Raw genomic sequence first — 25,633 nt, forward strand, 5'->3', positions numbered from 1 at the left:
TAGATTATATAACTGTCAGGAGTTGGTGAGATTTTGAATTTATATTTCAATTAATATTTAATAGAGCTTAATTAACAATTCCCCCCTCTCCTCCTTCCATATTCTGCATTCTCCCCTATGTCTTATTTCTCAGATCTTGTTCTGGAATGGTAATGTGGCTCGCAGTATTTGGTAGGGTGGCACCTACACACTAGAGGCCATTTTCCATAGAAATGCACGGGCTGTGGGGCCAGCAGAAGAAATCATGGGGACAGGCTCCTTCCTAAGGCCTAGTTCTCTGTCCACCTGAGAGTCTGAGCACCACAGGTGTGCAACAAAACCCTGAGGCACGCTAAACTGACGTGCTCACTGCTGACACCTCTAACTTGCTCATTTCTTGGGGAACCACCTTGAAGCCTGCACAGCATCTGAAAAGTAATCATTACTGGTGTTTCCCCAAAGCCACCGATCACACAAAGGTAGAGACAATCAGTGTTTAGAACCGGTGGTTCTCAAACACTTTGGGCTTGGGACCCCTCTACGTTCTTATAAAGTATTAAGGACTCCAAAGAGTTCTTGTTTATAGAGATTACAGTTGTTGATATTTACTGTATTAGAAACTTGAAACTAAAAAAAAATGGGTTTATGAATCCATTTGAAACAATAATAAGCTATTACACAGTAACATAAATGTTTTCATGAAAAATACTATTTTGAAGTAAAAAATTAATGAGAGGCGTGTTTTACATTTCTGCAAATTTTTTTTTAAGATTTTATTTATTTATTTGAGAGAGAGAGAGAGAGCACAAGCAAGAAAGCATGAGAGGGAGAGGCGCAAAGGGAGAGGGACAAGCAGACTCCCCGCTAAGCAGGGAGCTCAATGCATAACTCGATCCCAGGGCTCCAGGATCATGACCTGAGCCAAAGGCAGATGTTTAACCAACTGAGCCACCCAGGTACCCTGCAAATCTTTTTTTAAGATTTTATTTATTGACGTAGAGAGAGAGGGAGAGGAAGGTGGGGAGGGGCAGAGGGGGAGAGAGAATCTCAAGCAGACTCCATGCTAAGCGTGGAGACCGAGGTGGGCCCAATCTCACGACCCTAGGATCACAACCTGAGCCGAAATCAAGAGTTGGATGCTTTTAACTGACTGAGCCACCCAGGTGTTCCAATTTTGCAAATCTTTTTTTTAATGTGTGACCTAATAGAAAGCAGGCAAATTGTCCTGTCTGTGCATTCAGTCCGTGGCAATATCATATATCATGGAGCCTCTAGAAAGACTCCACTGTACACTCATCAAAGACTGAGCGCGAAAAAAGCAAATAGTTTCTCAGTATTGTTATCCAAATAGTTTTGACCTCACGGTTCCCTGAAAGGGCTTGGGGATCCCCCAACCATCCTTTGAGACCTGTAGCACTAAGAGAAGTTCAAAACGTTTTATGGATAGAACATCACAGGCCTGAAATAGGTCAATTCCCCTCTGCTCCCCCAAGTCCCTACTCCGATGATGATCGTAGCTAATCGCAAAATATATAAACCACTGGCCACCAGTCACAATGATGACAAACCTGAATGCAAGGCTTCCGGCTTCAGAACTCCTGTGCTAGTTCTAGAACTTTCTTACAGAGGAGATAAGGGACACATAAAAAATAATTTTTTGTTAAAGACACTGAAAGGAAGAAGAAAAAGGAAAAACAAAGTCTTCCCCGAGCCTCCTGCAAGCCACCTCTTGTTCTAGCATCCAGACTCTCTGAGAAAGAGCTGCCTCTGCCAATGATGCTGCCCCAGGCAGCAGGACCGGCAACTGGATATCATCCTATTTCAGATCAATTTCCCCCTCACCCCGCCCCCCAACAAGAATAGCTGGTCCAGACATCAACTACAGGGTATAGTTTTTCTTTTATGGGCTTTTTTCTTTTTTAATGTTCTTGTTTGAGAATATATTTTAGTTGCTAAGAAACTAGTTTCTTATTGTAGACTCAGTGAGAGTAAAGATAAAGCAACTGTCAAAATAGCATGTTATTTTGACAGTAGCCATATCATAACCATAAATGATACAGTTTATCTGTACATTTTTACCTTCACTAATGGGGTCTAAATACTGTATTCTCAGATATTTCATACACACACAAAGACACACACACATGCTTTTTAGTAAGAAAGGCCACCACACAGTTTGCAGTAAGCGCTCAGGAAACAAACGCACATACAGACACACACACACACACACAAACACAACCACGCAGCCCCTGCGTTGAAAGCTCCTTTTAAATGCAACTTGGGAGAAGTACAAATACTCTGTTGGCTCTGGCTCAGTGTTTACTTCATTTGAAGTCTCTTTAAAAAAAAATAAGAGAGAGAGATGAAATTGCTTTTTAAAAAGGTAATACACATTGTCCTCTAAGTAGTAATGTTTTTGCTTAAATCCTAACTTTTTATGTAAAGCAAAAAACAAGGCTTGGGGATGTCTGTATTCACTCAAACCATCATTTCTACATACGGATTCTTGGTCCATCAGGTGATGGTAACCACCGTGAGAGAAGGCAGGCCTTCTATCCTGGCCTGCTCGGTCTGTAATGCTCCTAAACTGTGCACTTAAGCTTCAAAAAGGGACAGAACGATCCTCTCCCATCCGCTCATCCACCTGCACAAACAGCCTCTAGTTCCCGTCCTCGTAGAAAGCTTTTGGGATGGTCAACGGTTCAGGCCTAGCTCATTTAAGCAAAAGCAAGCTCATGTGAAAGATCAAATCCACCAAAAATCTCCAGTAACTCAAACCAAATACCTGAACACTTACTTCATCTCACTTTTGTTTGGCTGACAAGTAGTTTTTGGCAGAATCTGAAGGAAACACAAAAATAGATCTTTATCTCTCTGTGCCTACCCAGGAACTCATAATAATAAATGCTATTTGTCATTACTTTCACCTATTTCCTGGGCAATTACCCTTAAAAAATTCTACCTAAAGAGGGGCACCTGGGTGACTCAGTCGGTTAAGTGTCCGACTCTTGGTGTCAGCTCAGCTCGTGATCTCAGGGCATGGGATTGAGCCCTGGGTCAGGCTCCATGCTCAGTGCAGGGTCTGCTTCAGATTCTCTTCCTCTGGCCTTCCCCTACATGTTCACCTCCCCCTCCCCCAAATAAATAAACAAATCCTAAAAAAAAGATTTTATTTGTTCATGAGAGACACAGGGAGAGAGGGAGGTAGAGACACAGGCAGAGGGAGAACCAGGCTCCATGCAGGGAGCCCGATGTGGGACTCGATCTCCGGACTCCAGAATCAGGCCCTGGGCCAAAGGCAGGCGCTAAACCACTGAGCCACCCAGGGATCCCGGTAAACAAATCTTTTAAAAAAATAAATTAAAAACTTTACCTAAGGACTATTTAGCAGTTGTTAAAGGTAATTATTTGAAAGTAATACAGCAAAATGCAATGTGTTCCTGTATTTGGGGGACAGTACTGCCAGTATTTTTCCTTTTGTTTTCCCCGTCTTCTGTGCTGCTTTAATATTGTCTGGAAGGACATCTTAGAGCTTTAGCTATACTTGATTTTCCCTATTTTTGGTGGCTCGTGAAGTTTTCCCAGAGGGAGTGAGGACTATCCCGTAACAACAAGGTGAGGCTAAAATCAAACCTATTACAGAGTTGTGAGTATTTTCTTCCTGGTTTCCTCCTTCTCATACTTCTGATCCTACTTGAAGTGAAGAAAGATTTCCTCCTGTCTTCTCCCTCCCCCCCACTATTTGCATCCCCGTGCTATCCTGAGGGGCTCCCATAAGGTTAGTGTGGTCTTTTCAAATCCTCATGTAAGATCTAATGAAATGAGGTGACCTTTCTCCTCATCCAGAATGAAGGACAGATGTCATGGCCGTTTGCTCCTCAAGACCACAACCCCCCCCCCCTTCTCATCAGCTCCAGGACAGCTTCCTCTGAATCCGGCCATACTGCAATGTGTAAACATTTCTGCTGTGAGATCTGAAATTTTAATAGAAATTTCCAAGCCAGAGGCTTCTGCAAAATAAGTGAATCACAGGGAAAATATCTGCTCTTTTCTGATTGACCCTTTTAATGACGTATTATTTAACCTTAGATGATCGAGGTCACAGAGCCCGCCATGACCTCTTCTAATGACTATTACGCTGACCTTAGGCAACCAAGCCAGTAGAAATCAGAATTGATTAGGAGGATTTGCTGCCTCTTTCTGAAGAGGCCGGACGTGGAGTTCTTATTTCCACTTAATTATCTCTTGGCCTGTCCTCTGATACACATGAGTGCTTCTAGAAGGCAGCAAGCAGGAATCACAAAGCAGTGGAAGTCAGGTGAACCCCAATGAACTTCCTCTCTCCCTGCCATCCCTGGAGACACACACACACACACACACACACACATCTTTGATCACACAATTATTATTTATGGTGTGACATGGTCTTTTTGTATCTTCTATTTCGAATAAAGAATTTGAGGCTCTTAGTGTTTAACACTTTGCATCTCAAATCCTGCTGGTCTATTTGTGTTATTAACAGGACCTTAACGTTTCCCATCAAATGAAAAATTAAAAAAAAAAAAAGGAGGAAGAAGAAGAAGAGGAGGAATGAATGAATGGCACCCATACTATTTCTCCCATTGGTTAAACTTCATTTTGAAGTTAAAATAGTGGGTAGACTTTTCTTCACAGGCTGTTGGCTGTATATTATTTTACTACTCATGATCGGGTGTATACATTAGGGGAAATGGAGTAAGAAATATTTCTGCTCTGATTCATAAACCTTATCTTCCCGCTGTCAACCTCCAATCTAAACAGAATTCTAAAGCTGTCTGACCCCAACATGTCCTGGAACACCATTCCTCCTCAAACCATGAAGGCTGTCCTTTTTTCCTAGGTCTCACTACAACTCGGGTCAAGTTGAGCATCGCCGAGGTCCAGTAAATGTCTCCACTCAGAGGACTGTTCATTATCTCACAACTGCTCTACTCTTCAGCCCAGGAAGAAATGGCCAACAAAATCCTGCGTTGCCTACTTTTCCTGTGGAAGGTGGCAGATACTCTCATTTCTAGTGAGTCCATGGTCATTCAAGATTCAGAGAGGTACGGTTACTTGCTTACGGTTACACAGAGCGGAGGGCTGTTCTAAACTAAGATCTGGCAAGCAGGACACAAAAATATACAAAAAACGCACCGTCATATTACACCCATAATAGGCCAAGAATATAAACATGACCACATTTGTCTTTGCCCCAGCTTTTGTCCTCCTTTCTTTTACTTTCAGATATACCTACGACACACACACACACACACACACACACACACACACGGTGCCACATTAACGTAAGTAGGAGAGTTACAAAAATACTCTTTATAGTCTGGATCTGCTAAAAGGAAAAAGACCACTCTCAAATTTACTAGTACTTAAGTCTGGAAAAAAGGAGTCTGAATTTAGTGGTACAACAACAAAATTTAGAGTCAGCAGATCAGATTCTGAGCTGCTACTAAGTAACTTCTGGGTTAGGTGCTCCCTGGAAACTTGATTTGCTTAAGCCTCAGTTTCTCATCCATACAAAGGGAACAACAGCTTCTCAATGATTCGGGGACATAATAAAATGAGAAAGTGCAGTGATTTTCAAGAGTTTTGTGTTCTGTGAAACAAAATCCTTCCTTTAGGATTACTTGGAAGCACCATATGGAAACTAGACCCAGGTGACTCTACTCCAGAAACGAAATTCTGTACCTACTCACCTGCCCACCTTACCTCATCCCCACTCCCTGTAGCCACACACATCCATGAGGACCCCACACCATTCTGTGCAGAATTGATGCTAAAATGAGTGCTGGCAAGAAATCCAGGTGGGAAACATAGGAAAAAAAAAACTATTCACTAGCACTTTCTCATTACATTTAAGAGTGTGACTATCTGTTACCACTTTACCTATAAATTCCAGGCTAAGTGACCAAGATGTGTGAGCAGAATGCTCCCCATCACTTTACCGTCTGTTGGGAACCTCTTGCACCAAGACGCCAAGCACAAGAAAATAATTCCGAATACTTCTGGTACCTAAAAGCTGGCTTTCTTAGCTTTTCTTTGGCCCTAGGAAAGTTAGATTTGATACTTTATTTCAAAGTACTTGGGATGGCCACTTAAAAATATACATGCTATACTATTCTCTTAGAAAATAATCAGATGTGGGCACCTGGATGGCTCAGTCAGTTAAGTGTCTGGCTTCGGCTCAGGTCATGATTTCAGGGTCTTGGGATCAAGCCCCACATCCAGTTCCCTCTTCAGCGGGGAGTCTGCTTGTCCCTCTCCCTCTGCCTGCTGTTTCCCCCTGCTTGTGCGCTTGCTCGCCCGCTCTCTCAAATAAATAAATAAAATCTTAAAAAAAAAATAACAATCAGATGCTTTCCTAGGCACTGCCAAGGGCCATGTGGCAACAACAGATCAGTGAGAGATTGTTTCAATTCTGATATTTAGGATGTGCGATGGAGGCCAATTGGCAGGATCCTTCAGAAGCACATGATTCAGTCACATCAATTCTGATTGGACTGGAAAGTCTCAGTATCCAGAGGAAAATGGAACGCAGGAATAGGATATTAATATTAATGGCACTGGGTCACATATGCACATAGGAAGGCATGCAGCAGAATTCACAAAGAGATTTCTAAAGGCTCTTGGAAAGGTCTAACCTCAGATGGTCTCTCACTCTGCTAATGTCTTTATTAGACACTTCACAGGAGTAAATTGGCAGAAAATGCTTAGAACCTTTGGCCTAACCTGCAGCTGGTTGACTAAGTTTACTACAAATAGACGATTGGATTGATATCGTTACGATAACTACTACTTTCTTTGGGTGCTTTAAATTTAGAGGATGCAGCTCAACGAGGAGATTCGAAACCACTTTGCAAACTGATCATGTTGACAAAGCAGTGAAGCACCTCATCTCTGGTTCTCTATGCACTTCCCAACACATTAATTATTACATCGCTTTGGCCAAGAAACAGTATTATTAGCTCAATTTGATAAGGGCAGAAGTGTAGGTGTAGATATAACTGTTATTATTAAGAAATAGTATTTGTATAATAATAAAGGCTCGATCCTTTACAAAGCACTCTTAGCAGGCAGCCTGTGATGATAAAGACAAGTCCTAGGGCAGCGTCGGGAGAAAGACAGAATTCAGTAATTCTAATTTCCAGGCCATTGCTCAGTCTGTGGCCCGTGCTTTCCTTCTATTTTTCACTGTAAAGTTTAAGTGTCCTGCTTTGATATTTTTCCTTGGAGAGGCAATGTGGTGCCGTGGAAAAGAATATGGATTTTAATATCAGCTTTGCCATTTACTAGATATGTTGACCTTGGGCGACTTTCTTCATCTCTCAGACTCAGTTTCTCCATCTTTAAAATGAGGATAGAAGTATTAACCTGCAAGTCTGGCGTAGATAATAAAGCACTGCCACCTAAGAGTGGTGTAGGGAATAAAAACAGTGCCTTGCAAGCGTGGTATATTACATGGAATAGAGTCTTGCCGATGACAAGTAATCAGCCAAGATGCCATCCCTCCTTCCCAGACCCTGCACCCAACCCCCTCCCTGTCCCCCCACATACGCTATCTTCTTAGATATGACACTAGATCAAATAGCTCAATAAAATATGGGATCCATGTGAAATTTCCACCCCTGCTGATGAATCAACTCTCTCGGATTATCTATATATCTCCCATCCCTGATCAACAGCTACCTAAGAGTAGAGGGCATGTCTACAACCTCTGCCTATTACCCTTTCACCTCTGATCATGTGGTGACTATGGAAGAGAGGGAGAAATTATTTGTTGGGTGACTGTCATATACTAAGCACTATTGTAGCTACTGGGGAAGCAGAAACAATCTAGACAGATCAAGATGTTCTCCCACAGATGAGACACTACCCCTGCCCTGCAAGGTTGTTACAAAGATCCAATAAAGGCAGCAGATCTAAAGACATTGGATACGGAGGCTACATATCAGAATAACCATGAGTGTTAACAGTTACTTCGCTAAAAGAGGCATGTTCAGTAAACTATTCGCCAATTGGACACATGTTATGATGTTGTGGTTGGAAGTTCTTCAAGTAGTAAGTACAGAAGATTTCTGATCTCTCAATCCAAACACAAAGAAGTAAGGAACTATAGAAGAGATAAGAGGGAAATCTCCTAAAGTTACAAGATGTGGCTAGAAATGGGCCTCGGAAATATAACCCACTATTGAGTCAGACACATTACTTTGAATTTCTGATTTTGACTTGGTGTCGACCATGGGTGTGGTCTGCCTATGTCTTCTGCTATTTCGGAAATTATGCCATTCCTCTCGGATGTTCTGTGATCCTACCTCCTGGTGTTATCTTCTGGTGTATGGAATAAATGTGAGCTCAAGGAATCCAGATTAATGCAACAAGTCCTTACAGTCCCATCAGACTTCTAGTTGCCTAGCCAAGGCCCATTCTCTACCCTTCCTCCTCAGAAACAAAAATCCAATGTATTTAGAAAATATGCCCAGGCAAATGATTACATTCTCAGACTTTCTTGAAGCTAGCAATGGTCATGGGACCAAGTTCTGGATAATAACGTGTATGTGGAAGTGTTTATGGGAGTTTTAAGAAGGCTCCTTCAAGGAATGATTCAAATGAGAACTATGCCCTTCCTAACCTTCTCCATCCTTCCTTACTGCCTGGAACATTGACGGGATGGCTGGAAATCCAGCAGTAATGCTAAATTATGAGGGGACCTTGGGGATAGAAGCTAAATGCAGAATGATGGCTTTATAAGGCCCCTCGTTCTCCGATGACTCACTTTTGGAATTCTATTCCACAAGATATTATTTAAGCCACCATTTTTTTTAAATGTTGCCAGCAGACAGATCTGATGCTAGGTGATACAGGGTTGCTAAGCTGTCTAAGAGAATCCTGGATTTCCTTGGAATCAATTTTGGAAACATAATATGAAAGATGATGCACAGCCTCGCAGATACTACCTAATAAATTCTGAGGGGTCTAGCGCATATGCTGTGCTAAAGTGCAGGTTGGACATATATCATTTCCAACAGCAGCAGAAGGAAGTACGTTTTCTAGCAAAAAGATCAAAATAGTGGATAGTGAGGGGTAGGAGTGTTGGATCCTCGAGTCCTGAAGATACCTTATTAAAAAATGAGAGAGTGAGAGATCAAGAGAGAAAGAAGGAAAGGAAAAAGGAACAATTCAGCATGTCAGAGTCATCCGAGACTGACTTTCCAGTGGAGGAAGGAAATGAACAAAACAGATCAATAGAACCGTTATCAAATTTGTTATCATGGCAATAAATATTACCATTATCATGGTCATCTAATTATGTTGCCATTGATTGGACGTTTGTGTGAAAGGAATGCAACAGCTACAATCCCACCAGGAGCTCCCCACTTAGGCTAGCTGGGCTCTCTGACTTTGCTCCATCCACTGGTCTTAGCCCCTGAGGAATCTTCTTCACTGGCTTACACTGCTGTTTGCCAGGAACTGACCCTGTAGCAGGAAAGTCGATCATATTATCGGAGTCAACGCTGGGTTCCACTCCTTCCGTCCAGTAAGTAGTATGCAAAGCCATGACATCTCTGCTCTATGATGAAGTTATTCATTACCACTTCGCATTCATCACTGTCAACTGCTCTACAGTCACTTTCAGAAGCCATGCCTCTAGCATTTTCAAGCAGTAAGCTGGGTAGGACTATTAACCCCCAGTCTGTAGATCTCTAAATATAAGCCCAAATTTGACGAAAATGATCTCTATGTGTTTTTGTTTTTATTTTGAGTCAAGCTGCAGCTCTTTGATTTCATTTTTTTTTAAGTCAGTAGTTAACAGGGTTAGTTATAAATGGACTGTTTTTATTAGGCAGTTTCCTCAAGCTGATATCTGGGTTCTAATTGTAGATAATGGCCTGACTATATCATTTTTTCATTTAATTCATTCATTCATTCACTGTTTAGGAGGAGTCTCCTACTGTACTGGAAATCCAGTTTTAGGAACCTCAGTGTTGAATATTGAATACGTGTTGGATCCTTCAGTCAACAAGTAATGATACCCTGTAGTTGAAGGCTTTGAAGACTTTTCTCCCCATACCTAGGATAGAACAAGTATCAAATACCTACAGGTTTCCCTATTCTGGAGTTTCTCTAGAATTGATTGCAATGTGAGTAGAAAAGCTACTTTTCTCTTCAAGACTCCCTAGAAGACTGTCCTTCAAATATGGGTATTTTTTATTTGGCTCTTAGATGAAAACCACAACTCAGCTTTTCTTCTTGCCCATAAATTTGCATTTTTTCCAGATGGGATATGGTTTCGCCTAGAAAGGTTAAAGAAATTTCTATTTTAAAAGAATTAAACCATTGGCTGTTAGCTCCAGGTTTACAAGTCCCTCTTGGAATTGATGATGACATTTCTTTGCTACTAATGTAGGTGATTTTCACCCTAGTACTTCACTGTAGCTTTGGTGGTTCATAAATCAAGCACGCATACGTGTAGACACACACACACGCACATGCACGCATACATGCTGACTACAGTCTCCTAGGATAGCAGCCTCACATAGTTGTCTTCATCTAGAGATCATAACTACGACGATGGCCAGGGGACTTATTAAAACACTCTCACCATTTATTAGAGAAGTATAGTGAAAAAGGGGGACAAAAAGGTTGGCTACCATCCTACCAATGCAACCAACAGGGACCCACAGCCCATTTCTGCAGTTACTTCCTTGTACAGATATTACATTTAAATGACAGGAGCGAAAGACTCTGATCTACTATACCATTATTCTTTCACTCTTGGATCTGAAATACATTTTACTTATAGGACCCTTTCTGGCTGCTTGTTAACAGGAATTGCAATTTATAACCTTGGAAACCTGTCCAGTGTTCTTTGGAATAGTAAAAGCCTACATCTAAATCATATGAATTCTGGATCACTAAAGAATTTACCAAAATGCACTCCTGGCCCACTGAATCCAGAGATGTGTTCCTCAGGGCCCACGGGTGCTATTCATACTCCATGTGCCTTCAACAGCCAGAGACTACTTGGCCAACTTTTCTGCTTATGTCTTAGAAAATGTGTCTCTCAGTATATACCTGAGTAAAACTATTAACACCACATAGTAGCAAAGAAGAGGAAGAACTAGCCCTTTCCTCTAACACCAATACTCACACATACATACCTTACCAGCTCTTGTTAGGTTTTCCCTATAGTTTTACCTACAATATTTAATAATGTTCCAAGCCTGATGGTTTTGAAATCTTTATCCTGTATCTAGTAACAGTGAACAAATACCAGTATCCACAGGTACAGTTAATTTTCCCTTTTCTGTTTTCCCAAAGAATTTTGCAAATATTTATATTATCAAGCACTTATTCTTATGTATTAAAGAGTTGATTATGTATTTACCTGTTATATAAACTCTTGAGTTCCTTGAGAGCAAAGATAATGAAGGTCTTATTCATGCCTGGCACATAATAGACACATATTCAATATTTTGCAAATTAATGAATGAATCCACATTGAATCTGAAGTATCTTACACAAATCATTGGTACCTAATCTAAATATACTAATTCCATATTACATAAAGCCTTATTAATGGGGTCTGAGCTTGGTGAGTCCCCCGCCCCCCTACAAATTAGTCGTAAGTTTATTTTCTCATCCACTGGTCCTACCTCTAACATAGTCAACTTATTAGCAATATAGCTGCCTGTTACTGTGTGTCAAGTTTATGGCCACTAGACTGTGAGTTCTCTGAAGACAGAACGGAGTCTTTCCATATTTGTTATCCTTTCCATACTATTAGTTAGAATATAATTTCTCCATCATATGGCTCAGCACATAGAAAGCATATGGCATGAAGTGATGGCTCAATGTGTTTTGTTGCCATGGTCACAGATCACCGTAAAGAAACCGGTAGTCCCACAGGAACTGAACCTATAGTGTTGAATCAGTGACTACGATGCTCCTGGCCTCCGCCAATGGGTGGTAGGACTTCATCACCATCCCAGTCTTCTCTGCATCCACGCCCCCCCAGTCAGTCCCTCACTTGTAACTTTGATTTCCTCTCCTCATATTTCTATCAAACTGTCTCTTCTCCAGATATAAAAATCTTTAAAACATAACCTGACTTCCTCTTACTTCATTGAGGCCAGTAACTACCTACCTTTCTCTGCAAAGAAATGGAGGCTTTCCATGAGGGGCACTTGCATTTTTTTTTTAAGCTATAGAACTCTGGTATGTATGCCTAAAGAAATGGACACTGTAATTAAAATATAAAATGTTACTCAAATATTTCAATATAACCTATTTTGTCTCTGAGATCTCAGGTAAATAAATGCTAATGTGTAAGGAAACACACACACAGAGTTACTTCATAAATGCTGCAGCAGGAACTGTGTCCAATCACAAAAAAAAGAGGACGGCAGTGTGCAACTTAAATGAGAAGGAAGAAAAAAGGCAAGAGAGGGGAAAAAGTATAATCATTGAAACTTTTAAAGACAGCAATTTAAGCAAATTGCCATATCTGCTTTTAGAAATGAAAGGGGAAGAAAAATGCTCATTTCTTTTGAAGGAAAATTGAGTAGGTCAATCGTCTCAATAACCACTAACAAAAGACTGGTTTGGGTGGTTAGGGAAGCTGCTCAGTAGCAGGTATTCATTGAATCTTGTAATAATTTCACTCACCACAAGCTGTGCAAGAGAACCAAGCACTGTGTAGAATGCAGCCTGCTAGGTAACACATCAGCAGCTGAGGTGGAAAAATAAAACCCGCAACCAAATATTTCTTGAGCTTTATCGCGTGATTATTTACTCTAAAGGCAGGAAGCTGTATATGGAGCCCATTGAAAGCACATGAGCAGGTGAGGTTTCAGAGTTTAAAAAGCACATAGAGTACGCATGTAGTGTAGGGCTGAGACTGATTGACACCGGGGGAACCCACATTATTCAAGATGTGTCATCTTAGATGGTAGAGTGGTCATGAGTCCTTCAACTAGGGCTTCCGGGATCAGTTAAGCTTCCTGAATAATTTACTGAGCACCTACGGTATGCATGACATTAGTAAGCGGCATGGGGAGTATGAAGAGGAGAAAACATGCTTCCGGTCTATAAGGGACCTCTACCAAAACTGGTATCACCAAACAGACCAACCATCACACCACCCAGAAACAACTGAATAGTTAGAAAAATACTGTTCAAGCTAGACGGTGCTACAGGATAATTTACATAAATAACAGTGGAAGGAAGGAGAATTGAGGGAGCTCTTCGGAGAAGGTTTCCTGCAGAAGGTGAGAAATGGGGCCATGGAACACAATGCAGATCCGAACCCTGTTTTCTTGTTTCCTTAAATAGCTGCACAATTCAACAAGATCAATTAATAGTTAAGACCTGTAGATTTTAGGAAAGGGGGTTTTATTTCAATGTTATTTAATTTCATTTTAACTAATTAATTAATTAAGAGAGTGCCCAGGTGAAGGGAGGGACAGAGAACCCCAGGCAGTACTCTGTGTTGAGCACTGTGGCGCCTGACGTGGGGCTCAATCTCACGATCCCAAGATCATGACCGGAGCAGAAATCAATAGTTGGATGCTCAACCAACTGAACCACACAGGTGCCCCTTAAAGTTACTTTTAAAAATGGAATAATTCGAATTATCCACCAGAGCCTAAAGACAGCTTTATATAGAACACAAGCAGTCTGTATCAACTGGCTGATTTTTCTATCACCGTAAGTAAAATCTCACCTAATTTTTCCTTTGTAGAAAAGATGCTATGGTCTAACTCAAGAAGAGCTAGAGGTATAGCCACTTTGGAAAACAGCCTGGTAGTTCTTATAAAATTAAATATAAAGTTACTCTATGACTTAAGTCCTAGGTGTTCACCAAGGAGAAGTGAAAATCTATGTCACACAAAGATTTATGCACAAATGTTCACGGTAGCTTTATTCATAAGAACCCCACACTGGAAATGATCCAAATGTCCATCAATGGATGAATGGATAAACAAATTGTGGTATTTTCCCACAATGAAATCATATTCAGCAACAAAAGGAACACATTTTTGAGCCAAGCACCAACGTGGGTGCATCTCAAAATACTATTTTTGAGATTTTATATATAAGAAGGCTGACACAAAAGACTACATTCTGTATAATTTCACTTACATGAAATTCTAGAAGAGAAATGATACCATTGTGACAGAAAGGGGATTGCCAGAGGCAGGGATGATGTGTTGGGGGGGTGGCAGTGGCTGTATCGGGGCATGAGGCAACTTTTTAGGGTGATAGAAAAGTTCTCTATCTTAATTGAAGTGGTGATTGGGGGAGATACATATATTTGTCAAAGCTCATCAAACTATACACATAAAATAGGTGCATTTATTTATGTAAATTATACCTCAAGTTGATTAAAAATACAAACTAAAAAAAAAAAGAGGCAACATTCATACTTCAATATTGAAGTAAAGGCTCTGACATATTTCCCTCACTGAATCCTACTTTATTTCTTGATTTAGGGAACTGATCCACTCCACCTTTCAATACCACTAATGTCACATGTGATACATGTCAATCTAACTTCAAGCAAACCCATCATTCAGGGACCTGAGAGCTCAACAGGCCAAGGCTCACGGAAGGAGCTCTCTTTGGGGGGCTCTGCTGTCAGGTGCTGAGAAAACACAGAGTGGGGCACACGTCTCAGGGCTGCCCAAAGTCAAGGCCAGGGGGTCCTGAGGTACTTCTGCTGGGCAGGATCCACTTGGACGTGTCCCTTACTTCCTAAGCCTCCTTGGATCTCAGGTCACCAGCATTACCTCCCATTTCCCCTCATAATCCTCCTGAATAACCTACAGATCGTCCTTCTGAGGGGCCGAAAACACACACGGGCCTTCACCCAGTGTCCCTTCTGTGGGCCCCCCCATATGAAGCTCTGGGCTCCACCTCAACACGTGAAGGAAACCGGACAGTGGGAAACAACGTGTCCATCCCCTGGAGGTGGGCGAGCCTCGCCCTCCTCCCCCCACTCGGCCTCGCTGACTTCCCGTCTCGCGCCCCTCCATCCGTCCATCTTGTCTACCTCGTATTAGGTTGACAATTATTTTTCTGACTTTCGCAGCATTTCCTGGCTTGTGCCTTTGTTCAAAACCTATGTCTCTTCCGGAGGATAACGCGTGTGTCATTGTTCCTCGGGTGGCTTTCTCCCCTCTCTTTATTCGGGGAGCGGAGGAATGGATTCTCCTCAAAGAACGAGGATGAAAGGGGGAATTAGATGGAGACGAGAGAGCGTGGAATGAGAGAGGAAGGTGTCAATTAAAAAAATGAACCCCACCGCATCCCCCTCTTGACAGGTGGGGTGAGTGGAGCTGACAGCCGTCGCATTAGCTGGCTTTGGTGGAACCCTCGTGCCTCGTGGTCCCCCGAGCTCCAAAGGAGTGATTCCAGGCCTAGCGGACACACTCACACATTTTCACTTGGTGTTCCAACGCCTCCCCCGCAGCTATTTCTAATAATGGTAATTATAATGATTTGAGGCTTAAGCAGGGCAATTCCGGCCTGAAGGCAGATTGTAATGAAGTAGTCAGGGTGAAGGGAAGGGAGGGGGCCGCCGTGGAAGGGGCCGGACGGGCCCTTTCAGGCCTTAACCAGCTTTGTCTAGTCAAGTGCAACCGGGGCAGCCTCGGCCGCGGGCCCCAAGTCACAGCCCGCCCCGCAGGACAGTCAGAACCCGGTTTCTGCGGGGGAAGGGGGATCGCTTACACCCGCAGACAGGCCAGGCTGGCTCCCGGGCAAACCGACAGCTCTGCGTGCGGCCACTCGCCCCGGGCGGTGGCTGGAGGCCCGCCTGCCCTGCCTTGCCCTGCCCTGCCCTGCCCAGCGCCTCCCCGGCCCGCCCGCCAGCAGAGAACACTGTCTTGGAGCCTTGGCCGGAATCCAATTACTGCTGATATACATCTTCTCTGGACTCCAAATGGCTCTCTCTGCCATTGAAGGATACCCCGGAATGTTGAAAACTTGTCCTGATTGCAGAGTTAATGGTCATGTGGTCCCCGGCTCTGACGGAATGGCCTTAGGGGGAGCCTTGATGGGCCTCCCCAGTCATCAGGGCCACCCCACCTCTCCGCTCAGCCCTTATTAAAGCCATTCGTTCTGAAAGCTAAATGAGTATGTTTCCTCTTCAAATGCTCGAAAACAATAGCAGCAGCCAGCGCTCCCGTAGAACAATGCCGGCTTAATCACCGTTCTCTTTCCTTCTCCCTCCTGCTCTTGGGCTCTCGGCTCCCACTCTCCGCAGTAAGGCCTTTACCTACCTCTCCGAGCTTCCATACAACAGGCGTATGAGCACACGCAGACGGGCACACGCGCATCCGTGCTATTTACAACAAATTTCCAAAGTGCAAAACACATGCACGTTCTAGATACGCAATAACCTACAGAATTTAATCCCACTATGTCTAGATCAAGCGTATCTCTGCATGTTTATTTGTGGCCCCTCTAAGCAATCCATAAATTCTTACGCTGCCAAGTGTTGAATGAATCCGGGAATCTAAACACTTTATTTTACAAAAGGAATATCTGTTTTTTCAAATGATCGTGGCGTTGCAAATACGGAATGTACTTACATTGTGACTGGAATAGAGATGAGCTAAAGCTACGGTGTGTATATACATAGCTTATGCAATATAGTGTAAATAATTGCATAAAACATAATGAAACAAATTAAGCATTTAAATTAAATTTTAACTGGAAATGAATACTTTTCTAATAGCATTAATGAATTATAGAAGCATTTAGAAGGTTCTCTGTTTCACTTTTCACCTAATTTCCATAGTTCTTGCTATGCAGCTCAGAAAATAATGCCATGATATTATCTCTTTATTCCACGTTTCCTTAGTTCAGAGATTTTCCTAACGTAATTGGTTTCATTGGCAAAAGGCAGCCCCACAAAGATTCCCTCTCCAGATCACAGTACCATCCAATAGAGCTTTATCTTTCCCATTCTTCAACATTTACATGCAGTCCAGGCACCTAAGTAAATACTGCCACAGAGAGGAAAAATGTTCAATATGTCAAACTTTATTTGTTACTCTGGGTAATGGTGTATTATTAGTTTTATCACACTATATAATTCACTAGTACAGGTAATTTAACACCACGTTATTCTCAGGGCCTAGTACTGTGTGTGACATACAACAGGCATTCAAAAAGTATTTGTTAAGTCGACGCCTTATATGATAGTCATATCACATAAGGGGAAAAAGCTACCCAATCCCTAAACTTCAAGAATCAGTACATGGTGGGTCACGGCAAACACATCATCTGATGGTGATGGTGTGCAAAACAAACAAAATCGCATTAAAAGAGAAATTCAAATCACGAAGTTGATTATTCAGACAAGAAATAATAGGATGTATTTAAGTAATTTAGCATGGCAGTTTTTCTATTTTTTGGATTTTAAGCATGCAAATGAGTTGCCCACTGAAGTTGATTTTGGTCCATTATGTACAAGAGATGTTTCCTTCAAACCATCGTTGGTAATCGGGACCTACAATACTATACTTTTTACAACAAAATTCCAGGAAAAAAATGAAAAAGGAGATAACTTCAAAATATAAAGCACTAGCATCTGATTATTAGTGCTGTACATCAAGTGCACGCCCACTAAAATCTCATACAGCTGAATGTCCTTTAAAATCACAATCTGCAGGCCCGCCGCTGGGCCAGAATTCAAAGGCTTTCTGCAGAGATTTGAAAAATGGCAACAAATGAAAGTATCAGCATCTTTAGTTCAGCATCCTTGGCTGTGGAGTATGTAGATTCACTTTCACCTGAGAATCCTCTACAAGAACCATTTAACAATGCTTGGAAATATATGTTGAATTATACAAAGCTCCAGATTGCAACATGGGGATCCTTGATAGTTCATGAGGTTCTTTATATCTTGTTCTGTTTACCTGGATTTTTGTTTCAATTTATATCTTTCATGAAAAAGTACAAAATTCAAAAGGATAAACCAGAAACATGGGAAAACCAATGGAAATGTTTTAAAGTACTTCTCTTTAATCACTTGTGTATCCAGCTTCCTTTGATCTGTGGAACTTCTTATCTTACAGAGTATTTTAATATACCTTATGATTGGGAAAGAATGCCAAGATGCTATATGCTTTTGGCAAGATGCTTTGGCTGTGTGGTGATTGAGGATACCTGGCACTATTTCCTGCATAGGCTCTTACATCACAAAAGAATATATAAATATATTCATAAAGTTCATCATGAGTTTCAGGCTCCATTTGGAATGGAAGCTGAATATGCACATCCTTTGGAAACTCTGATTTTTGGAACTGGATTTTTCATTGGAATCATGCTTTTATGTGATCATATCATTCTCCTTTGGGCATGGGTGACCATTCATTTGATAGAAACTATGGATGTCCATAGTGGCTATGACATTCCTCTGAACCCTTTAAATCTGATCCCTTTCTATGCTGGTTCTCGGCATCATGATTTCCACCATGTGAACTTCATCGGAAACTATGCTTCCACATTTACATGGTGGGATAGAATTTTCGGAACAGACTCTCAGTTTACTGCCTATAATGAAAAGATGAAGAAGATTGAGAAAAAGATTCAATACATATCTCATTAAACCATCCTGAAAACACACATCTATCCTGAATTGAAGCAAATAGCGAATGTTGCTTCTGCGAATAGCTAACATTGCTTCTGCGGAGCAGAAATAAACATGTGTGTTGGCTGCTAAGTGATACAAAGAACATAACAACCTTTAATTATCTTCCTAGTGGAAACTTTTTCCACTTTACATAAATGTTCTGTATGTGTAGAAATAAGTAAATATATAATGAAGTATGATTTTCATGAGGAAGTTGTAAAGGCCATGTTGGTAACCTTAAAGAAAGGTTTTAAGTAATGGAAGAAGTATCAATCTGTGTCTTTCCTCCAGTGACACCATAGGCCTGAAGTTAAAATTGGTCTCTAAAATCTAGTAAATATATAGTGGCTATTTCAGTATCTCTTAGGGTGTTGGACTCATGTTGAACTAAACATTTTCTAGAATTTGCCTAAACATCAAAGTATCATGGGTTGAACCATATCAATCAACAGTGAGAGTGAGGCTGCCAAATCAGGAACAGCCCGCCCCAAGAACTTCCACTCTTCTCCTGAGCTGACTGGTTTGGGGTGATTTTCCTTTGAGAAGTCCTTTTGGATTGCAATGTACTACTGGTATCTATAAATTAAGGCATTTCCAAATTGTTGTAAATGGAATATTTTAGTCTAAAGGTTTTTGGGTTACTTGAATTTTTTTTTAAAAATTGAGCTTTATTTCTGCTCTTTACCCTTTCATTTTTGTATATCAAGTTTTCATTATACTTAAAACTGTATCTTGAAACATTGTGAACTGACTTGCTGTATTTGTACTTTGAACTATTGAAATAAATGTGATTTTGTCTGAAAAAAATCACAATCTGCAAACGCATGGAGTAAAATACAAGTGCATATACATAACGAACCCACACCTACACAACACAGCAACATATAGTATGTAAGGACACGCATGTACACAATAAAGCCCAGCAATCCATTTGTCAATGCGTCAACTAAAGAAAAAAATGAGTAGAATATTTCTGTGGACATAGCAAGAAACAAACACAAAAAAGGGTCTATTTTTTAAAGCACATTTTAATTGTATAAAGGTTATTTTGCTTTAATTGATTAAGAGGTTTAATTAAGATTTAAAAATATTTCATAAAAGTTAAAATTTCTCTTATAATTATAATTAACTCAACTATAAAGCTGTTTAATAGTTTTCCTTTTCTAATTTATTGAAAAATTAATTGGATAGAGTAAAAAAATTAGTTTCAATGTTTCTTCAGCCCTCAATTAAAGTTCCTTTTATGTTTTGGTAGTTCCCTTCTGTCAAATTCAAGACGACCTTACTTATGAACAAGGAGGTTACTTTTTTATAAACATATGGGAGTGCATATCCCAGTATTCTTTTTCTGCACCAACAATCAATGCATCTTTTAGAATTGCACAATCAGGAAAGATCTCTGAACCCGACTTTGAAATGATTCTAGTCCTAGGATTTTCTTAGATGACATGAAGACCTGCCTCACCGCAACAGAAATATCCTCCTGTGTAAGAAGAAAGGTGGTAGTGGGAACAAGACTCTCGAAAGTTGCCCTGCTAGGCACCCAAAGGTGCACATGACCCAGGGTTCCACAGTCCAGCAAGCAGGAGGCACCACTACATTAATAGTGGTACTCCCCCTTGTGAGATACAAGAGTGAATGAGACACATGGCCTGGCACCCTAAGCCCAGAGTTCTTAGGCCACTTGATGAGTCGTAAACACCCTGAGGTTGATGGGGTCACCCAACAAGTAGATAGAATGAGGTCCATCTGCAGCCCATCTGAGGTTAGAACTCTATAGGAATATCAATATCTAAGGGTCTAATGGAGAAAGAGAAGCCCATTAAAGGGAACAAAATCATTCAGAATCAAGAGGTCATGAAGAAAAGTGTTAAACACAGCAACGATAGAGGCCCAATAAGATGAAGACTGTAAATTACACATTACATTCAAGCAGCTGTGTGGCTTTGGTGACATTATCTAGAACAGTCTAAGGATGGGGCAAAGGAAGACTGTGATAGGCCGAGAAAGATCAGAGGCGGATTTCTGTCGTCAAGCATTGGAATGACAGGAGGAAGGGAAAGACTGACTGTGTAGCGACAGAAGGACAGAGCCACAGATAGGTTCCTGGAGGTTACAAAAGACTTGAGAATGCCCACGAGCACACGGAAGACAAACAGAACCACGGATAAAGCCAAGGACCAGAAGAGAGAAGAGACTAGCATAAGGGACACAGGGAGAAGAGTCACCTTCATATAAGAAAGGGAATACCTCTCGGAGGAAGCAGAAGAGGAAGGTGGAATATGGATCCATCTGGAGATAATGTGGGGGGAGATTAAGGGATTCTGAGATCAAAGGGTTCAATTTTCTTCATGAACTAGAACCTAGTGCCATCTGCCAGGCGGAGGCCGCATTCAGGGTTAAGAAGGGAATCTGTTTTAACAGTCACTAGGGCAAGCCTACTTCTCCGTAAGGCGTGGAAGTGTTAACTGGCAGAGCTGAGAGCCCAGGCGAAGTCGGGGAACAGGTATTTGGGGTGGCACTAATCTCCCATTGGACGGACTGGGTGCCTGCAGGATGCTTAACCATTCCTTTATCCGCTTCTCGCTACAGAAACCGGCCCATGTGTTAAGAAGGGAAGGTAGTACTTAGAAAGAATGGATGACCTGGTGCCGATTGCCAGCCCCTTCTTTTCTTTTTGCTCCAAATTACCTACGGTGAACATCTCAGATGCCTCAGCACCGATAAGGAATTTGGCTTCTTTATCAGCTCACAAAGCCAACAGTGTAATAACAGAAAAAGAAGACAAGGCTGGCTCCCACATCCGCCGGGAAGGCTGGTGCTTTGCGCATCTCTTTGCGGGTTGACCGGGCCCTCTCCCCAACAGCAGCCCTGTCCTTCTGGTGGCCCACTGTGTAGGGAAGGGCCTGGTAGTTGATGCCCTGTGAGGGCCTGAGCGCTGACCCTTCCCGCACCTCTGGCCCTCCTGTCCCGCTGGCGAGCTGGAAGGTCAGGAAGATTTGTGGCAGCAGGGGCCCAGGCACCATCCACAGACCTGCAGAGCGCACGCAGGCCGCCAAGCCGTGCTCACTTCTGTGGCAGACTTCATAAGGCTCCGCTCTTTGACTGGCGTTGAGTTTATGTGAAAGTAATTAACAGTAATTAATCCTTAATTACAGTAATTAGCCAAGTCGCAGTAAATTAAACCACATCTGGAGCAGATGAGGGCTTCCGAATGGGAGGCAAAGAGAGGCGACAATCGGGAGATGCTGAATTCATCTGACAGCATCTGATTAAGCCTACCTGTTGCTGGCGGCCTCATTTGCATGTTGTTTTTGTTTGCATTTCCCAGTAACCCTTTCAACGGCTTTCATGGTGTGGACCTCTTGGTCCCTGCTTAACTACCAGTTAGGCAGCCCTGCTGCCATGAGGCCAGGGAGTCCCTTCCAATCCAGCAGGGCGGTTGGGTTTGCCTGGGCTTTATTTATATGTTTCCCCCCCCTCCCTCTGAACAAACAAAAATATAAATAGCAGGGACCTCATCAAGTGACAGGCTGAAATCAGAGGGGAAGCCAAGCGAGATTCTTTTTTTTTGACTGATGAAAAGGGAAGATGATATGAGCCATTAACATGTCTGATGGGGGAAGGAATGCAAAGAGTAGGAGGAAGGCAAAAGACACTTGGAAAATAGGTCAAGTGGGTCATCGCTGGTAAAGAAGTTTCTAGAACCTACAGAGAGGGAGTCGGTCTCCAGAAGACCTATTGCCCATACGTCAGAGACACAGACATATGTGTACGAGTGCATGCATGTGCACATACACGCACTGCATTGGCAAAAACACACCGGAGTCTTCGACTTTTCTGACCTCATTCTGATGAGCACTACCCATCCATCCATTATGTTTTTCCACATTTAAACAAAAGAGTAGACTCAAAGTTCCACCATCCAGAGATCGGTGTTGACAAATATGAAAAGGAGAGAAAATATGGCAAAAATGTTGCAATAAATGGTCATTCTAGTTGCTTCTTTAATGCCAAGGGGGAAGAGCCAGTTGAGTTCATTTGATTTTGTCCCCTATCGCTGCCCTCGACTTGACCACGCTTATGCAAAAGCAGTGCATTTTCTGCAAAATGAATCGTGGAGTCTGAAGTGCCAGGTTGTTCAGATCCCATTTAGCTGTGGCAGCTCAACTGAGGAGTCCAGGGAGGGCCAGAGATCCTTTTCTTCAGTAAAATATTTCACGGGGAGATGGGATTGAACCTTTTCCAAAAGGCAGGAGAAGGCTGAGGGAAAAGGGGAGAGGAGAGAATCACCTCCTTCCCCCAAAGATTATGCCTAACTAGGTCATAAGACCCAGGATGAAACAATGACACTATTCCACCCTATTAATGGAGAGGTCCCAGGACACACACTCCGTACTATTGGGGTGGGCACTAGAGAGGTCAGGACACCCACATCCCGACTTCTGCTGCACAACTGTCATTGCTAGGCCACAGCCAACAAGGTGTGTCAGTGCTCTAGCATGGGGATGGCTCTGTCCTTCCTCATTGATGCCACCAACTCTGGGACAAATACTCAAGGTTATGTCCATGGAGAGGAGCAAAACCAACCAACGAGAAATGGATTCACAGACTCCATGCTCTAACCAGCTGATAGACCCGCCATTCCTACCCTCCTACAAACCCAGCTCGGCCTCTCCTTCCCTCACAGGGATGTAAGTGGATGTGTCTTTAGAGGTCCTGAAGCCCTCCGGGTGTATCCCAACAATACCAGAGAGCTGCTGCTTCCCAGATGTGCAACATGAGGCGAGTTAGAAACTAAGTCTATTTCTAAGTGTGCAAAGTGAAGGGTACTGATGGCACCCACATCATCACAGTAATTGACAGGATGAAGGGAGGGAATGGATGTGAAGTGTGGGCCACGGTACTCGGGGCACAGAGACTTTTTGGTGATAGTTACTTCTTTCTTTCTTCCTTTCTTTCTGAGAGAGAGAATACATATGAGCTAGGGGTTTGGGGAGGGACAGAGGGAGAGGAAGATGGAGAAGAGAATCCTAAGTGTGGAGCCCAACGCACAGTTTGATCTCACAACCCTGAGATCATGACCTGAGCTGAAATCAATAGACCCCTAACCAACTGAGCCATCCAGGCGCCCCTGCTTCTTCTATTCTTATTATTATTTCTATCAGTCCTTTGCTTATTACACATATGTGAGAAGCAGCACAGACTCCCGAGCCAGACTGCCTGCCTACATTAACTAAATATGCCACTTATGAGCTGTGTGACCTCAGGTACGTTAATTAACTTCTCTGGACCTTAGGTTCTCTAATTGTAAAAGGAGGATAATATTTATACCTACTTCCTCTGCTTCTTTAAAATAAATTGCCTGAAAAACACTGAGAATCACCCCAGTCATATAGTAACTGCTATATGAATGCTGCCTATAATTAGAAATATTAATTATTTATATATACAAACATCTATAAAGACATACATATAGACCTAGAGCACACGCACACACATATATGCAATTCCTTGAACTCTCTACATCCATGTTAAAAGCATTTATTTTTTAATTTTTTTTATTTTTAAACATTATTTATTTATTTGAGAGCGAGAGGGAGAAACAGGCTTCCTGCTGGGCAGGGAGCCTGACATGGAGCTCCATCCCAGGACCCTGGGATCATGACGGGACCTGAAGGCAAAGGCTTAACTGACTGAGCCACCCAGGTGCTCCCATATTAAAAATATTTATATTAACTTGTGAGACCTAGAAAGCAGGCCCAATCTATTGTTACCCTCATAGATGAAGATACAAATATAAGTACGTGGATAAATGTCTTCAGTAGGACCCTAACCACTACATAGTGAGTGAATCTATCAATAGGACATCATTCAGGGAAAATTCGCTTTGAATCAACAAAGGTACTCCAATCATTTGGAGCAGATGCCCCAAATTTATTTCCTACTTACCGTGAGAATTCAATCGCATATTTTAGTTTTGCTTTGGTAAACCTCCAAGGTCAGTTACCTAATATTCCTGGACGCTGCCTTGAAAATTCTGCCTTTTGGAAAAGGCATGTTCCCCATCTTTGTTCAGATGTCCTAGCAAACGTACTACAGGGAGAAGCGGCGGTCGCAAGCTGAGTGGAGAAGAGTATGAATGCCTAACACGGGGCCGAGGAGCCTACCAGCAGTAACCCTACAATTATCTTGTGGTTTCCTAGAAGTTATAATGAGCTGACCCATTTGGCGTATCAAATTCCTCCTGACTGGTTTTGTAGTTCTCACCCATGCAGAGACATGGCTCTGTGAAGAAAAATAACAGGCCATTTAAGCTGAAATATGTTGCAGTGGGTGGAGAGAATATTGGGAAAGAGATGCATCCTGCAGTTAAAAATTACTCAGTGACTCTCAACTGGTTTGTAAAGTTAAAAACCAGAGGCCCTGAGCAAAAAATATGCATTTTTGAGAAAACAAACAAATCTGTAGCTGAGAGGCAGTCCCTCCTTCTGTTGAGTGAAGTAGGTTTAGTTAACATTAATATCTGTATTTTCTGCATCTCCCCCAATTTCATTATTCAGGCCATGTCTAAACCCAGGATAGGTTATAATTCTGAATAATGGGATATCTGCTGCCTGTGGGGAAATGTTATAATGATAATAAATAATTTCTGAAAATTATGAATTCCTTCTCTGCTTTTGGCTCCATTTTGGAAAATAAATAAATTCTTGGTTTGCCCATGAAATGGAAATGCTGCATGTGGGCTCCTTGCTCGTGTCTCCGAGAACCACAGCCTCAAACGGTTCACCCATCTTAGAGTCACCCCCATTCTCACCAGAACGCGTAGGGGTGAGCCATCTCCACTTTTTGTTCATTGGTTTCTCTTCTCATACCCTCCACAGAAGATGATGCAGGGAGGGCACAAATGTTGACAAACCCCACTGGAAACACCAATGAGGTAAAAGCCTCCCTCTCGGATGAGGGACAGGTGAT

At 42.1% G+C, this 25,633-nt stretch overlaps 2 protein-coding genes and 1 long non-coding RNA gene across 10 annotated transcripts in view; 2 read left to right on the top strand and 1 right to left on the bottom strand.

Moving 5' to 3' along the window:
- The window catches only part of PBX1 (PBX homeobox 1), a 325,781-nt gene that overhangs the window by 132,367 nt on the left and 167,781 nt on the right, over positions 1–25,633 (bottom strand). The window contains exon 1 of one of the 8 annotated variants that reach the window (XM_025420904.3): positions 24,611–24,785. The exons of the other annotated variants lie outside the window; for them this stretch is intronic. Coding sequence (XP_025276689.1) covers positions 24,611–24,629 — 19 coding nt within the window. The 5' untranslated portion in view covers positions 24,630–24,785. Of the gene's footprint in view, positions 1–24,610; positions 24,786–25,633 lie in introns of those variants that run through there. 8 annotated transcript variants of the gene reach the window in all.
- Positions 1,592–12,119, top strand: LOC125754579 (uncharacterized). The gene is made up of 2 exons (XR_007409209.1): positions 1,592–1,865; positions 4,859–12,119. It is a non-coding gene; the product is annotated as an uncharacterized LOC125754579 (long non-coding RNA).
- Positions 17,716–18,761, top strand: LOC112643069 (methylsterol monooxygenase 1-like). Its single transcript, XM_035711096.2, has one exon. The coding sequence runs from the start codon at positions 17,744–17,746 to the stop codon at positions 18,632–18,634; it is 891 nt and encodes a 296-aa protein (XP_035566989.1). The 5' UTR covers positions 17,716–17,743; the 3' UTR covers positions 18,635–18,761.

Source organism: Canis lupus, chromosome 38 (genome assembly GCF_003254725.2).
Source record: "Canis lupus dingo isolate Sandy chromosome 38, ASM325472v2, whole genome shotgun sequence".
Lineage (NCBI taxonomy): Eukaryota > Metazoa > Chordata > Mammalia > Carnivora > Canidae > Canis > Canis lupus.